At 40.7% G+C, this 17,472-nt stretch overlaps 1 protein-coding gene across 2 annotated transcripts in view; it reads left to right on the top strand.

Annotated features, from left to right (window-relative positions):
• ADAMTSL1 (ADAMTS like 1) overlaps positions 1-17,472 on the top strand; it is a 527,411-nt gene that overhangs the window by 247,286 nt on the left and 262,653 nt on the right. For both annotated transcript variants that reach the window (XM_073636588.1, XM_073636596.1), the window contains exon 7: positions 3,697-3,854. In XM_073636588.1, coding sequence (XP_073492689.1) covers positions 3,697-3,854 — 158 coding nt within the window. The remainder of the gene's footprint in view (positions 1-3,696; positions 3,855-17,472) is intronic.

The following is a 17,472-nucleotide window of genomic DNA, read 5'->3' as shown; positions in this document are numbered from 1 at the left end:
AGAATAAATAAAGAGATGAAAGCTATTGGCCACTGCCCCGTTTATAGTCCCGACGTACGTATTTTACGTCACCGCGTTTAGAACGATCGGATTTTCCAACAACTTTGTGTGACCGTGTGTACGCAAGACAAGTTTGAGCCAACATCCGTCTGAAAAAATCCTAGGATTTCGTTGTCGGAATGTCCGAACAAAGTCCGACCGTGTGTACGGGGCATTACAATAATTTCTAACTGTTTATTGCCCATACTATATGACAACATTTATTACAATCAGGTTTGATTTGTATGCATGCAGTTTTACAGCTTTATAAAAAGAGGCAAAACAACTAATGATATGCTTTGGATTTACTTCAAAACAAAAAGCACTTTACTTTTTTTAATAGGACTCTAAAACTCTTGACATCATAAATACACAACAAAGTCAAAATACCTTTTTATTAACTGTAAGTCATAAAATAAAAGGGTTTTCATCACTTCATAAAACAAATGGAAAACCCTTTTGCAACTAAAGACTTTGTGACAGCATAACATCATGTGAAAAAAGGCAGTAATTAAAATAATTAATTAGGAAGTATCTTCAATTGTTCTGAATAAACTACAGAATATTGACAGTTATCAATCATTACTCCTGCACAGAGTTTTTCTTTTTGCAAAGAGTGGCAAAGGGCAAAAGAAAGGTAAGTGTGTACTGCTAGGGGAAAGATCAAAGCAACCTGTTGATTTACCCTGCATAGGTGAAACACAGGTTTGTTTTGAGCTAGCCAGACCCCCTCAAACTCGAATTATTTCCAAATAATCTGTCTCTTTGTTATTTCTTTTTAACCAGCATGCACAATTATTGTACAGTGCATATTAAACAATCTCCCCTTTAATTCATGCAAAGAGAAATACATCTCAGCTTTATCTTATCAACCAGCAGAAAACAATAGGGAATAGGACATACACATTCTCCCATAGGAACAGCACTGTCTTTGGAAGTTTTTGCTGTCTTATATGGATTGATTTACTAAATCCAATAGACTTTACTCTGTACAAGAGAATTTTCCCCAGGACTTAGTAAATGTATTGCAATTTCACTTTGCAAAGAATGAATGAGTGACTTGTATAGCGCTACCTATGCGAACTGAATCACCTCAGGGCGCTTTTTGCCGCCGGTGTCTATCTGCGGTATAGCAGGATCCCGACGTGCTTACAAACAACAAATGTCCAATCATGTGTAAGGAAAATTTAAAAAAAACATTTTTGCTTGAACCTGATTGGATGATGATGAGAGTCATCAGAGCTTTACCTCATTCACAAAAAAATGGGGAAAATTCCCTTGTGAAGTGAACAGTCTATTTGCCTTCAGTAAATCAACACCAGTATGTCCAAAAACTCTAAGCTTGTAGAAGTTGATGGAGTTTTTTTCGACTAAAGAGAGAGGGTTTATTCTTAAAATGGACAGAACAGTAAACAGTCATTAAATCAACTTTCAGTTTACCAGAAACACCACAGTTAAAATATCTGATTGGTTGTCAAGAATATTACACATAATACTATAGTTGCTCTTTGTACTGTTTAACCTACAATGTGCTTATGATTGACATACAGTGCCTTGAAAAAATATTCGTACCCCTTGAAATTTCAAAATTTTGTCATGTTACAACCAAAAATGTAAATGTATTTTATTGGGATTTTATGTGATAGACCAACACAAAGTGGCACATAATTGTGAAGTGGAAGGAAAATGATAAATGGTTTTCAAAATTTTTTGCAAATAAATATGTGAAAAGTGTGGCGTGCATTTGTATTCAGCCCCCTCTACTCTGATACCCCTAACTAAAATCTAGTGAAACCAATTGCCTTCTGAAGTCACCAAATTAGTAAATAGAGTCCACCTGTGTGTAATTTAATCTTAGTAAAATTACAGCTGTTCTGCGATGCCTTCAGAGGTTTGTAAGAGATCCTTAGTGATCAAACAGTATCATGAAGGCCAAGGAACACACCAGACAAGTCAGGGATAAAGTTATTGAGAAGTTTAAAGCAGGGTTAGGTTATAAACAAATATCCTTAGCTTTGAACATCTCATGAAGCACTGTTTAATCCATCATCCGAAAATGGAAAGAATATGGCACAACTGCAAACCTACCAAGACACGGCCTTCCACCTATACTGACAGGCCGGGCAAGGAGAGCATTAATCAGAGAAGCAGACAAAAGACCCAAAGTAACTCTAGAGGAGCTGCAGAGATCCACAGCTCAGGTGGGAGAATCTGTCCACAGTTGTGCACTCCACAAATCTGGCCTTTATGGAAGAGTGGCAGGAAAAAAGCCATTGTTGAAAGAAAGTCATAAGAAGTAACGTTTGCAGTTTGCGAGAAGCCACATAAAAGCAAACACGTGGAAGAAGGTGCTCTGGTCATATGAGTCCAAAATTGAACTTTTTGGCCTAAAAGCAAAACGCTATGTGTGGCGGAAAACTAACACTGAACATCACCCTGAACACACCATCCCCACCGTGAAACATGGTGGTGGCAGCATCATATTGTGGGGATACTTTTCTTAAGCAGGGATAGGGAAGCTGGTCAGAATTGATGGGAAGATGGATGGAGCCAAATACAGGGCAATCTTAGAAGAAAACCTGTTATAGGGCGTACACACGGTCGGACTTTGTTCGGACATTCCAACAACAAAATCCTAGGATTTTTTCCGACGGATGTTGGCTCAAACTTGTCTTGCATACACACGGTCACACAAAGTTGTCGGAAAATCTGATCGTTCTGAACGCGGTGACGTAAAACACGTACGTTGGGACTATAAACGGGGCAGTGGCCAATAGCTTTCATCTCTTTATTTATTCTGAGCATGCGTGGCACTTTGGCTGTCGGATTTGTGTACACACGATCGGAATTTCCGACAACGGATTTTGTTGTCGGAAAATTTTATCTCCTGCTCTCCAACTTTGTGTGTCGGAAAATGTCCGATGGAGCCCACACACGGTCGGAATTTCCGACAACACGCTCCGATCGGACATTTTCTATCGGAAAATCCGACCGTGTGTACGGGGCATTAGAGTCTGCAAAAGACTTGAGACTGGGGCAGAGGTTCACCTTCCAGCAGGACAACAACCTTAAACATACAGCCAGAGCTACAATGGAATGGTTTAGATCAAAGCATATTCATGTGTTAGAATGGCCTAGTCAAAGTCCAGACCTAAATCCAATTGAGAATCTGTAGCAAGACTTGAAAAATGCTGTACACAGATGCTCTCCAGCGACTGAGCTATTTTTCAAAGAAGAATGGGCAAAAATGTCACCCTCTAGATGTGCAAAGCTGGTAGAGACATCCCCAATAAGACTTGCAGCAAAAGGTGGTTCTACAATGTATTGGCTCAGGGGGGAGGAATACAAATGTACATCACATTTTTTAGATATTTATTTGTAAAAAAATATGAAAGCCATTTATCATTTTCCTTCCACTTCATAATTTTGTGCGACTTCTTGTTAGTCTATCACATAAAATCCCAATAAAATATATTTATGTTTTTGGATGTAACATGACAAAATGTGGAAAATGTTAACAGGTATGAATACTTTTTCAAGGCACGGTACATAATTTGGTTGATGCATTCCATACTTTGAGCAATAGTACAGGCGTAAAAATATTTCTGTATTTACTTCGGAGGTCCTATAAGTTCATTGCAATTTATACTCTTACAGACCTGGAAACAAAAACATTGCAAGGGCTAAAGGGTGAAAACAGTCTCAGCAACACTGGATCTTTTCTTGTGGACAACACTACTGTTGACTTCCAAAGATTTCCTGATAAAGAAATCCTCAGGATTGCTGGTCCTCTTTCTGCAGATTTTTCTGTCAAGGTAAGCCAAACCTGGTTAATCTTATGGGCATAGTTCCAGTTGCAAATACTTGTACAATGGAGCTTGTTTCATCCCACAGAACAAATAGCATTTGGTTTCTATTCAGTTTTCCCCTACGATGCCTATGGTAGAAACTTGCTCCAGTGTAGCTCATAGTCTTTAACACCTGTGCAGAAATTATGTAATAAAGTTTAGTTCTTGGCTTTCCTATACTTGACTAATGTTACAGCTCTAACTATTTTAAGTGGGTGTTGTGATTTAATACCTTAACCAAATAACATGAATCAGCAACATTTGCTAGCTGGAATGTTATTCTGAAATGTATGTCGATAATTCTTCAGTGTAAGGACTGTTCTACCAAAAATTTGGGTGAAGGGTATGAGTTAGAGGTTAAAATCTTTTTTCCTGTTCTGATTGCCTGTTGATATGCATGTCAGATTTCACATAGATGTCGATAACGAATGTTATGATACACAGACAGAACTGTTTTGTTTTTCTGGAACCTGGTGCAAGTGAGATGCAGAAGAAGTCACCATTGTATTGATAGAAATGGAAAGTTGCGTATCTAGCTGGATGTGCATGTTTGAAGGGGCAGTTCACTACAAGTAGAGAAATACCTTTAGCTTTTGTTGCTACCCCTTTCTTCCCTTGGTTTTACGTTTGTACAGACATGGCACTTGCTCCTGTGGTTTCTTCTTTATAATGTGCATATTCCAGGTTAGCGACTCACTAAGTAGTTAAGCCAAGATACTGCACTACATTTCACAGTTGGCAGCCCCCATAGTTTTACCCTCAAATGTTTTTCATGGCTGTCAGCAGTGGAATTATTATTAAAGGAAATGCATATTGTTTCTTTTCTTTATAATGGGTAGGGCAAAAAGACCCCTCCCCCTATTTTAAGTAAAGTAAATATGAAATGTTACATATGAATATTTTATATGTTCATATGCAACCAGTAGTTGAAGTTCCCAGACCCATTTTACATTTTTTGTGTTTTCTCCTTAACTCCTGTCGAAAATCAAAATTAAAGAACATTTTCTTTACAGAGATCAATAGTTTAAATAATAGTTTTGATTCCTTTCTATCAGCTTAAAATCCTATAAACTTATAGATTAGAACAATATAGTATATCTTGACATTGCATCTCAGCAATAACAGCCATCTTGCTGGATATATATAGAGAAGGATTTTTAAGGTGTCCCACCATATGGTAATATGTATGTCTAAATGGTGTGACACCTTAACCACTTGACGACCGCCTCACGCCGATGTACGTCGGCAAAGTGGCACGGACAGGCAAAATCACGTACAGGGTACGTGATTTGCCTTCCGCGGGTGGGGGGTCCGATCGGACCCCCCCCCGGTGCCCGAGGCGGTCGTCTTTTGTCCAGCGGCGATCGGTGATGAGGGGGAGACCATCCGTTCGTGGCCCCCCCCTCGCGATCGCCGCCGGCCAATGAAAACACTCCTTTGCTGCTGTATGCTAAACAGCAGCAAAGGAAGTGATGTCATCTCCCCTCGGGTCGGTATTTTCCGTTCCGGCCCGAGGAGAGAAGACATCTATGTGAGTGCACCAACACACACACACACAGTAGAACATGCCAGGCATACAAAACACCCCGATCCCCCCCCCCGATCGCCCCCCGATCCCCCCCCAATCACCCCCCCCCCCCTGTCACAAACTGACACCAGCAGTTTTTTGTTTTTTTTTTTCTGATTACTGCATTGGTGTCAGTTTGTGACAGTTACAGTGTTGGGACAGTGAGTATTACCCCCCTTTAGGTCTAGGGTACCCCCCTAACCCCCCCTAATAAAGTTTTAACCCCTTGATCACCCCCCGTCACCAGTGTCACTAAGCGATCATTTTTCTGATCGCTGTATTAGTGTCGCTGGTGACGCTAGTTAGGGACATAAATATTTAGGTTCGCCGTCAGCGTTTTATAGCGTCAGGGACCCCCATATACTACCGAATAAATGTTTTAACCCCTTGATTGCCCCCTAGTTAACCCTTTCACCACTGATCACCGTATAACTGTTACGGTTGACGCTGGTTAGTTTGTTTATTTTTTATAGTGTCAGGGCACCCGCCGTTTATTACCAAATAAAGGTTTAGCCCCCTGATCACCCGGCGGTGATATGCGTCGCCCCAGGCAGCGTCAGATTAGCGCCAGTACCGCTAACACCCACGCACGCAGCATACGCCTCCCTTAGTGGTATAGTATCTGATCGGATCAATATCTGATCCGATCAGATCTATACTAGCGTCCCCAGCAGTTTAGGGTTCCCAAAAACGCAGTGTTAGCGGGATCAGCCCAGATACCTGCTAGCACCTGCGTTTTGTGCCTCCGCCCAGCCCACCCAAGTGCAGTATCGATCGATCACTGTCACTTACAAAACACTAAACGCATAACTGCAGCGTTCGCAGAGTCAGGCCTGATCCCTGCGATCGCTAACAGTTTTTTTGGTAGCATTTTGGTGAACTGGCAAGCACCAGCCCCAGGCGTCAGATTAGCGCCAGTACCGCTAACACCCACGCACGCAGCATACGCCTCCCTTAGTGGTATAGTATCTGAACGGATCAATATCTGATCCGATCAGATCTATACTAGCGTCCCCAGCAGTTTAGGGTTCCCAAAAACGCAGTGTTAGCGGAATCAGCCCAGATACCTGCTAGCACCTGCGTTTTGCCCCTCCGCCCGGCCCAGCCCAGCCCACCCAAGTGCAGTATCGATCGATCACTGACACTTACAAAACACTAAACGCATAACTGCAGCGTTCGCAGAGTCAGGCCTGATCCCTGTGATCGCTAACAGTTTTTTTTGTAGCGTTTTGGTGAACTGGCAAGCACCAGCCCCAGGCAGCGTCAGATTAGCGCCAGTACCGCTAACACCCACGCACGCACCGTACACCTCCCTTAGTGGTATAGTATCTGATCGCATCAATATCTGATCCGATCAGATCTATACTAGCGTCACCAGCAGTTTAGGGTTCCCAAAAACGCAGTGTTAGCGGGATCAGCCCAGATACCTGCTAGCACCTGCGTTTTGCCCCTCCGCCCGGCCCGGCCCAGCCCACCCAAGTGCAGTATCGATCGATCACTGTCACTTACAAAACACTAAACGCATAACTGCAGCGTTCGCAGAGTCAGGCCTGATCCCTGCGATCGCTAACGTTTTTTGGTAGCGTTTTGGTGAACTGGCAAGCGCCAGCGGCCTAGTACACCCCGGTCGTAGTCAAACCAGCACTGCAGTAACACTTGGTGACGTGGCGAGTCCCATAAGTGCAGTTGAAGCTGGTGAGGTGGCAAGCACAAGTAGTGTCCCGCTGCCACCAAAAAGACAAACACAGGCCCATCGTGCCCATAGTGCCCTTCCTGCTGCATTCGCCAATCCTAATTGGGAACCCACCGCTTCTGCAGCGCCCGTACTTCCCCCATTCACATCCCCAACCAAATGCAGTCGGCTGCATGAGAGGCATTTTTATGTCCTCCCGAGTACCCCTACCCAACGAACCCCCAAAAAAGATGTCGTGTCTGCAGCAAGCGCGGATATAGGCGTGACACCCGCTATTATTGTCCCTCCTGTCCTGACAATCCTGGTCTTTGCATTGGTGAATGTTTTGAACGCTACCATTCACTAGTTGAGTATTAGCGTAGGGTACAGCATTGCACAGACTAGGCACACTTTCACAGGGTCTCCCAAGATGCCATCGCATTTTGAGAGACCCGAACCTGGAACCGGTTACAGTTATAAAAGTTAGTTACAAAAAAAGTGTAAAAAAAAAAAAAAATATGAAATAAAAAAAAATAGTTGTTGTTTTATTGTTCTCTCTCTCTCTATTCTCTCTCTCTATTGTTCTGCTCTTTTTTACTGTATTCTATTCTGCAATGTTTTATTGTTATTGTTATTGTTATTATGTTTTATCATGTTTGTTTTTCAGGTGTGTAATTATTTACACTTTACTGTGCTTTATTGTTAACCATTTTTTTGTCTTCAGGTACGCCATTCACGACTTTGAGTGGTTATACCAGAATGATGCCTGCAGGTTTAGGTATCATCTTGGTATCATTCTTTTCAGCCAGCGGTCGGCTTTCATGTAAAAGCAATCCTAGCGGCTAATTAGCCTCTAGACTGCTTTTACAAGCCGTGGGAGGGAATGCCCCCCCCCCCCACCGTCTTCCGTGTTTTTCTCTGGCTCTCCTGTCTCAACAGGGAACCTGAGAATGCAGCCGGTGATTCAGCCAGCTGACCATAGAGCTGATCAGAGACCAGAGTGGCTCCAAACATCTCTATGGCCTAAGAAACCGGAAGCTACGAGTATTTCATGACTTAGATTTCGCCGGATGTAAATAGCGCCATTGGGAAATTGGGGAAGCATTTTATCACACCGATCTTGGTGTGGTCAGATGCTTTGAGGGCAGAGGAGAGATCTAGGGTCTAATAGACCACAATTTTTTCAAAAAAGAGTACCTGTCACTACCTATTGCTATCATAGGGGATATTTACATTCCCCGAGATAACAATAAAAATGATTAAAAAAAAAATATGAAAGGAACAGTTTAAAAGTAAGATTAAAAAAGCAAAAAAATAATAAAGAAAAAAAAAAAAAAAAAAAAAACACCCCTGTCGCCCCCTGCTCTCGCGCTAAGGCGAACGCAAGCGGCGGTCTGTCGTCAAACATAAACAGCAATTGCACCATGCATGTGAGGTATCACCGCGAAGGCCAGATCGAGGGCAGTAATTTTTCCAGTAGACCTCCTCTGTAAATCTAAAGTGATAACCTGTAAAGGCTTTTGAAGGCTTTTAAACATGTATTTATTTTGTTGCCACTGCACGTTTGTGCGCAATTTTAAAGCATGTCATGTTTGGTATCCATGTACTCGGCCTAAGATCATCTTTTTTATTTCATCAAACATTTGGGCAATATAGCGTGTTTTAGTGCATTAAAATTAAAAAAAGTGTGTTTTTTCCCCAAAAAATGCGTTTGAAAAATCGCTGCGCAATTACTGTGTGAAAAAAAAAAATGAAACACCCACCATTTTAATCTGTAGGGCATTTGCTTTAAAAAAATATATAATGTTTGGGGGTTCAAAGTAATTTTTTTGCAAAAAAAAAAAACTTTTTCATGTAAACAATAAGTGTCAGAAAGGGCTTTGTCTTCAAGTGGTTAGAAGAGTGGGTGATGTGTGACATAAGCTTCTAAATGTTGTGCATAAAATGCCAGGACAGTTCAAAACCCCCCCAAATGACCCCATTTTGGAAAGTAGACACCCCAAGCTATTTGCTGAGAGGCATGTCGAGTCCATGGAATATTTTATATTGCGACACAAGTTGCGGGAAAGAGACAAATTTTTTTTTTTTTTTTTTTTTTTTTGCACAAAGTTGTCACTAAATGATATATTGCTCAAACATGCCATGGAAATATGTGAAATTACACCCCAAAATACATTCTGCTGCTTCTCCTGAGTACGGGGATACCACATGTGTGAGACTTTTTGGGAGCCTAGCCGCGTACAGGACCCCGAAAACCAAGCACCGCCTTCAGGCTTTCTAAGGGCGTGAATTTTTGATTTCACTCTTCACTGCCTATCACAGTTTCGGAGGCCATGGAATGCCCAGGTGGCACAAAACCCCCCCAAATGACCCCATTTTGGAAAGTAGACACCCCAAGCTATTTGCTGAGAGGTATAGTGAGTATTTTGCAGACCTCACTTTTTGTCACAAAGTTTTGAAAATTGAAAAAAGAAAAAAAAAAAATGTTTTTTCTTGTCTTTCTTCATTTTCAAAAACAAATGAGAGCTGCAAAATACTCACCATGCCTTTCAGCAAATAGCTTGGGGTGTCTACTTTCCAAAATGGGGTCATTTGGGGGGGGTTTTGTGCCACCTGGGCATTCCATGGCCTCCGAAACTGTGATAGGCAGTAAAGAGTGAAATCAAAAATTTTCACCCTTAGAAATCCTGAAGGCAGTGATTGGTTTTCGGGGTCCCGTACGCGGCTAGGCTCCCAAAAAGTCCCACACATGTGGTATCCCCATACTCAGGAGAAGCAGCTAAATGTATTTTGGGGTGCAATTCCACATATGCCCATGGCCTGTGTGAGAAATATATCATTTAGTGACAACTTTATGAAAAAAAAAAAAAAAAAAAAAAAAAAGTGTCACTTTCCCGCAACTTGTGTCAAAATATAAAATATTCCATGGACTCAATATGCCTCTCAGCAAATAGCTTGGGGTGTCTACTTTCCAAAATGGGGTCATTTTGGGGGGTTTTGTGCCACCTGGGCATTCCATGGCCTCCGAAACTGTGATAGGCAGTGAAGAGTGAAAGCAAAAATTTACACCCTTAGAAATCCTGAAGGCGGTGATTGGTTTTCGGGGCCCCGTACGCGGCTAGGCTCCCAAAAAGTCCCACACATGTGGTATCCCCATACTCAGGAGAAGCAGCTAAATGTATTTTGGGGTGCAATTCCACATAGGCCCATGGCCTGTGTGAGCAATATATCATTTAGTGACGACTTTTTGTAAATATTTTTTTTTTTTTTTTGTCATTTTTCAATCACTTGGGACAAAAAAAATAAATATTCAATGGGTTCAACATGCCTCTCAGCAATTTCCTTGGGGTGTCTACTTTCCAAAATGGGGTCATTTGGGGGGGTTTTGTACTGCCCTGCCATTTTAGCACCTCAAGAAATGACATAGGCAGTCATAAACTAAAAGCTGTGTAAATTCCAGAAAATGTACCCTAGTTTGTAGACGCTATAACTTTTGCGCAAACCAATAAATATACGCTTATTGACATTTTTTTTACCAAAGACATGTGGCCGAATACATTTTGGCCTAAATGTATGACTAAAATTTAGTTTATTGGATTTTTTTTATAACAAAAAGTAGAAAATATCATTTTTTTTCAAAATTTTCGGTCTTTTTCCGTTTATAGCGCAAAAAATAAAAACCGCAGAGGTGATCAAATACCATCAAAAGAAAGCTCTATTTGTGGGAAGAAAAGGACGCAAATTTCGTTTGGGTACAGCATTGCATGACCGCGCAATTAGCAGTTAAAGCGACGCAGTGCCAAATTGGAAAAAGACCTCTGGTCCTTAGGCAGCATAATGGTCCGGGGCTCAAGTGGTTAAAAGGTTTTTTTTTTACCACTTCAGCCCTGGAAGATTTGGCTGCTGAATGACTGGGCCATTTTTTGCGATTCGGCACTGAGTCGCTTTAACTGACAATTGCGTGGTCGTGCAACGTTGTACCCAAACAAAATTGACGTCCTTTTTTTCCCCACAAAAGAGCTTTTTTTTTAGTGGTATTTGATCACCTCTGCGGTTTTTAATTTTTGCGCTATAAACAAAAAAAGAGGAACGATTTTGAAAAAAACGCAGTATTTTATACTTTTTGCTATAATAAATATCCCCAAAAATATATAAAAAACCAAATTTTTTCCTCAGTTTAGACCAATATGTATTCTTCTCTATTCTTCTCTACATATTTTTGGTAAAAATCGCAATAAGCATATATTGATTGGTTTGCGCAAAAGTTAGAGTGTCTACAAAATAGGGGATAGTTTTATGGCATTTTTATTATTAATTATTTTTTATTAGTAATGGCAGTGATCTGTGATTTTTATCGTGACTGCGACATTATGGCGGACAGATCGGACACTTTTGACACTATTTTGGGACCACTGGCATTTATACAGCGATTAGTTCTATAAAAATGCACTGCTTACTGTGTAAATGACACTGGCAGGGAAGGGGTTAGCCACTAGGGGTGATGAAGGGGTTAAGTGTGTCCTAGGGAGTGACTCTAACTGTGGGGGGGTTGGGCTACAAGTGACACGACAGTGATCATTGCTCCTGATGACAGGGAGCAGAAGATCTCTGTCCTGTCACAAGGCAGAACAGGGAAATGCCTTGTTTACATAGGCATGTCCCCGTTCTGCCTCTCTCCGTGAGACAATCGCGGGCACCCGGCCAATATCGAGTACACGAGACCCGCGGGCACGCTGACGGAGCACGTGGTGGCTACGCATGTACCGGCACAGCGGCAAACTCAAAGGGACATACAGGTAAGCCCATTTGCACAGCCGTGCCATTCTGCCGACATAAATGTACATGCAGCGGTAGGCAAGCAGTTAAATGTACAAACTACAATAAAAATTTTAATTATTATGACTTTGTTTTCTAGCTTTTCTGAAAGAGTAAGGGTTCTTGCATACAGCAGTACGTTAGGAGGTTTATGTTTTGAAATATTCATCCAACACGAGTGTCGGCGGTTACACACTTATAGCCGTGCACAGCCTTTTCTGTAATGTATATCAATGGTTCAACTGTGGTTCCTAGGTACCACAGCACAAGAGTAGCTTACTGTGTACAGCCGTACACCTAATGTACAACTGTGTGCAAGAGCCCTAATAGAAAAAAACACAAGCAGCTGCCATACTTCTTTGTCAATATAAACCTGAAACAGTTCATCATTCTCTCTTTAAAAAGTGTAGCATAGCTATTGCTTTTCAGTCATTCGTTTTTAGGATTTTAGAAATGACTATGTGAGGGACACAAACTTTAGCTAAAATAGCCGTTTTTGCACTGGTAAGAAAATAGATGGTTTCCTATTGTACCCTGGGAATCATATAATTACAGCATTTTTATACGCTCTACCACTGACAGTTTTTGGAAACATTTATATATAAAATCAGTCCATTTTGAGGATTATATCCCCAAATTCCCCTGTTGAATGTAAGGCTCACAGTATTTCATGCCAAACAGTACAAAATAGTTATCAACAATACATGTCTTATGAGATAAAGGATCAGTGACTCAGCTCAACATCTTGCTTCTCAACCAGTAAGCACAATGCTCATTCATTTATGACTGTGCAGCACTGGCAGATAGAGTGGTATTGTTTCCTATTAGATATGTTACTTGGATTATATAAAATAATCGAAAACATATTGCTGAGACAAATACATACATTGTACTTGAACTCCAAGAACAAAAAAATGCAGCATTTGGGAATCACAATAAAATGAAAGCTTTTTAAGACAGCCATAAAGACCTTACAAAGCCTTCAACCACGTAGCTGTAAACGTTGTACATAGTCCAACATTTTTCTTTTGTATCATGGGATCATCAGACACATGGTGTATAATGCATTACCAGTGGCCATATTGCAAAATTATTTGTAATTGAAATTAAATGGTGATATTCTAATGCATAATTGTGCTAACACCATTACTATTTGAATTATCAAGTTGGTATTTAATAAAAAGTTACTTCTTTTAGCTTTCATCCAACAGTTTTAGTGAAAATTCTACTTTCCGCAACCGTCTTTTGGGACTTATATAGCATGACTTTCATCCAAATTCCACAAGTCAGTCATTATGGTCAGTTTCCAGAGACCATTGCTGAAATTACTTTTTTGGCTGTATTAACGTTATTTTGTGTAAAACATTTTTGAATTGAAGCCAGATACCTATTTTCCCCAGAATGGTGCATGTTGTTGAATTGTTAAGTCTCTACACAGCTGCTGCCTCATTAGTGTGGTTAGTAGAAACATATTTATTTTGATTTAGGAAGAAAGTAGAAGATTGCAGGTTAGTTAGTAATACTTGACGAGGCTGCTGTTTTTCAGAGGTTCACTTCCTGTGAAATATGGTATGATCAACAAGAACCACAAATTTGACTGCATTCTCATGGAGTCAAAATTAAAAATGGAATACTGAGATGCACACGTAAAGTATATCCTACTTGCTCATTGCTGTACTGCACCAGTCTAGCCCATTACCTTTAGATGGTAATCAGGTAACATTAGGACAAGCCTACTTGTGATGTTGCAATTCTGAATGTATTAAAAAGCTTTAAAACAATATAGAAAACACCTTTACTTCTTCTATTTAGACTGTTATTGCCTGGACTGTACTCTCTGTCTGGACACAGCAGTTAATTATTGTAAATGATGATGGTGACATAGTATTGTGTGGATTCAGCTCAGCAGTAGCACATTTCATGAACTTTAGCCAGGGCAGTATGTTTTAGTGCTTTCTTTGCCCACTTTTAGTTAAAAGTAAAAGTTCCTTACATCAGGATTCCCACAAAGGGGTTCAGCCTCCATGCAGCATTCAAAAGCAAAAACAGCCTCCTTGCTGTAAAATATCTCTCAGATGATGGCCTTTTCAGAGCACCTCTCCTTGAGGCCAAAGCAGACACATTTGCCTCAAAGGTAGGAGCCTGGAACCCTAGTCAACTCTCCAACAAAAGTCCTGAGCATACCTGCACATTTAGTGCACTGGCTGTCCATAGACTGTAGTGTTTTTACATTGGGGCGGGTCACTTTTTGACAAATGGACCTTGGATTTTGGAGAAAGGTTTAGCATGAAAAAATAGTCTGACTGCTCAAATGACTACTATTTATTGATCAAATGCTTGTGTTTTGATGTGATGAATTACTAGTAGGAAAGCTCCTCAGACCAGGACGTGCCAGTACTTAAAGTTTAACTAAGGGCAAAACTTTTTTTTTTTTTAATTTTGGATAAAAAGTAGAGGGATTAGAACAACTGTCATGTTTTTAGTGCTGTCTGCACCCCCATTAGGGAGATTCACCCTTTCTGTTTGTCCTGTTTATCAATATCAGCAAAAGTGAAGGAAAATCATAAACTTTGAGTTGTCATCTGTACAGGAATAGAGGGGAAATTCCAATGGGGACTCTATTTCCAGTGACCCTGGTGACTGCACGGTGTTCCCTCACTTTAGAGGGATGTCCTCTCACTTCCTACTTTGGCTATGGGGCAGGAGGTGAAGGGAAATATCCCCAATGGGACACAAAGGGCAAAAAACCTGACATGCTATGACCCTCCCTTAATCCACCCAGAATGAAAAAAAGCTTTGTCTTTAGTTCTACTTTAACTGGATGCTGTTGCTGGATGTCATTTACTGATTCAGAATTTTAGTTTGATCATTTATTAATATATACTTACCACTGTAATGTTTTTTACAATTCTCCCTATTAGTGTTTTTAGCTATTTCTATGTGGCCCTGACCTTTGCCATTGCATATTTTTATTTAAAGTGTTTTATATTTTAATTACCTTGCTCTTAATACACATTGCATTTATTGGAATATTACATTGTAGTAGTTCTTTAATGTAATGTACTATTAATCTACCGTATATACTCGAGTATAAGTCGAGATTTTCAGAATTTTTTTTTAGGCTGAAAGTGCCTCTCTCGACTTATACTCGAGTCACCGCTGTCTGCCTACATGATCGGCGTATCATGCAGGCAGACGGCAGCCAGTGTGTGATAATACAGTTCAGAGGCTATTCCAGCTTTCAAAAGCTGCACCTCCTCCTCGTCTGTGATAGGCTGAACACTCCATTTCCCAGCAGTCAGTGTACAGCCTATCACGGACATTTTATCATCCTCATCCGTGGTATGAGAATGAGAGAATGTCCGTGATAGGCTGACCGCTGACTGCTGAGTGTTCTGCCTATCACAGACGAGGAGGAGGCGCGGCTTTTGAACAGTGGAATGGCCGCCAGATGGTATTATCACACATTGATTGGAGGATGGAGATTGCCACAGGGAGGATGGAGATCGCCACAGGGAGGATGGAGATTGCCACACGGATGTTGACAGGACACAGGTAGGCTGCACAGGGACACAGGACACATGCACAGGACACAGGACACAGGGACACAGGACACAGGCACATGTACAGGACACAGGACACAGGGTCACAGGACACATGCACATGTATAGGACACAGGACACGGGACACAGGGACACAGGACACATGCACATGTACAGGACACAGTACACATGTAGGCTGCACAGGACACATGCAGAAGACACAGGGAGGCATGCAGCTGCAGATGGGCATTGTTGACCCTCTTTTTCCACTTACAGTAGCTGCTGCATTTCTCACCCTCATCTTATACTCGGGTCAATAAGTTTTTCCCAGTTTTTTGTGGTAAATTAGGGGCCTCGACTTATACTCGGGTCGACTTATACTCAAGTATATACGGTATGTACTTTTTAGAACACTGTAATGCTTGTAAACAAGACAAGTGTTCATACAATGGAATAACCACTGGTCTAATAAACAGATAAAATATAAATTAAACATCTTTATATCAGATTAAAAATGTTTTATTATACAACTCACACACTCTTCTTTAACACTCCACATCTTTTGTGAACATGGCAGTTATTCAAAGTTATGGTTTGATTAACAAGTAATATGAGATTAAGTGTGAAATTCTATTTAAAAACATTGTAATATTTTTTTGGTGTGCAAATACCTTTGAATGTTCTTGTTATGGGTAGCATGACCTGGAAAGAGCCTGTCCTGTGGGAGGGAGGAAAATAACCCCTTACAACTGGCACTGAAAGTCTCATGCTGTTAATTAGCCATGCACAACTAAGCTAGAGTTTTATAGTTACCTTCACTCAAATTTATTTACTTAATATTTATATTGGTTGTTAAAGACCAGGAAAATATTGCTACACATGCAAAGAATAAGGCTTATTCAGGAACCTATATTTTCCCTGTAGAAAAGGAATTACCCTTTACTACAGACTCTACCAATGTAAACATCACCATGCAGAACAGTTTCCCTAGGTTATTATTATTAATCCTACAGGTATTCATATGGTGCCGAAAACGTAGGCAGCACTTTACATACTGTGTATTCACATCAGTCCTTCCCCTCAAAGAGCTTACAATTTAAGGTATATATATATATATATATATATATATACATATATATATATATATATATATATATGCAGTCGTATGCAAAAGTTTAGGAACCTCTGACAATTTCCATGATTGTCATTTATAAATATTTGGGTGTTTGGATCAGCAATTTCATTTTGATCTATCAAATAACTGAAGGACACAGCAATATTTAAGTAGTGAAATGAGGTTTATTGGATTAACAGAAAATGCGCAATATGCATCAAAACGAAATTAGACAAGTGCATAAATTTGGGCACCCCAACAGAAAAATCACATCAATATTTAGTAGAGCCTCCTTTAGCAGAAATAACAGCCTCTAGACGCTTCCTATAGCCTGTAATAAGTGTCTGGATTCTGGATGAATGTATTTTGGACCATTCCCCCTTACAAAACATCTCCAGTTCAATTAGGGTTGATGGTTGCCGAGCATGGACAGCCCGCTTCAAATCACCCCACAGATGTTCAATGATATTCAGGTCTGGGGAATGGGATGGCCATTCCAGAACATTGTACTTGTTCCTCTGTATAAATGTCCGAGTAGATTTTGAGCAGTGTTTTAGGTCGTTGTCTTGTTGAAATATCCAGCCCCGGCGTAACGTCAACTTTGCGACTGATTCCTCAACATTATTCTCAAGAATCTGCTGACATTGAGTGGAATCCATGCAACCCTCAACTCTAACCAGATTCCCAGTACCGGCACTGGCCTGGCCACACAGCCCCATAGCATGATGGAACCTCCACCAAATTTTACTGTGGGTAGCAAGTATTTTTCTTGGAATGCTGTGTTCTTTTGCCACCATGCATAATGCCACTTGTTATGACCAAATAACTCAATCTTTGTTTCATCAGTCAACAGCACCTTACTCCAAAATGAAGCT

Source organism: Aquarana catesbeiana, linkage group LG01 (genome assembly GCF_042186555.1).
Source record: "Aquarana catesbeiana isolate 2022-GZ linkage group LG01, ASM4218655v1, whole genome shotgun sequence".
NCBI lineage: Eukaryota > Metazoa > Chordata > Amphibia > Anura > Ranidae > Aquarana > Aquarana catesbeiana.
Note: the sequence above shows the minus strand (reverse complement) of the source record. Positions and strands in the feature narration are given on the sequence as shown.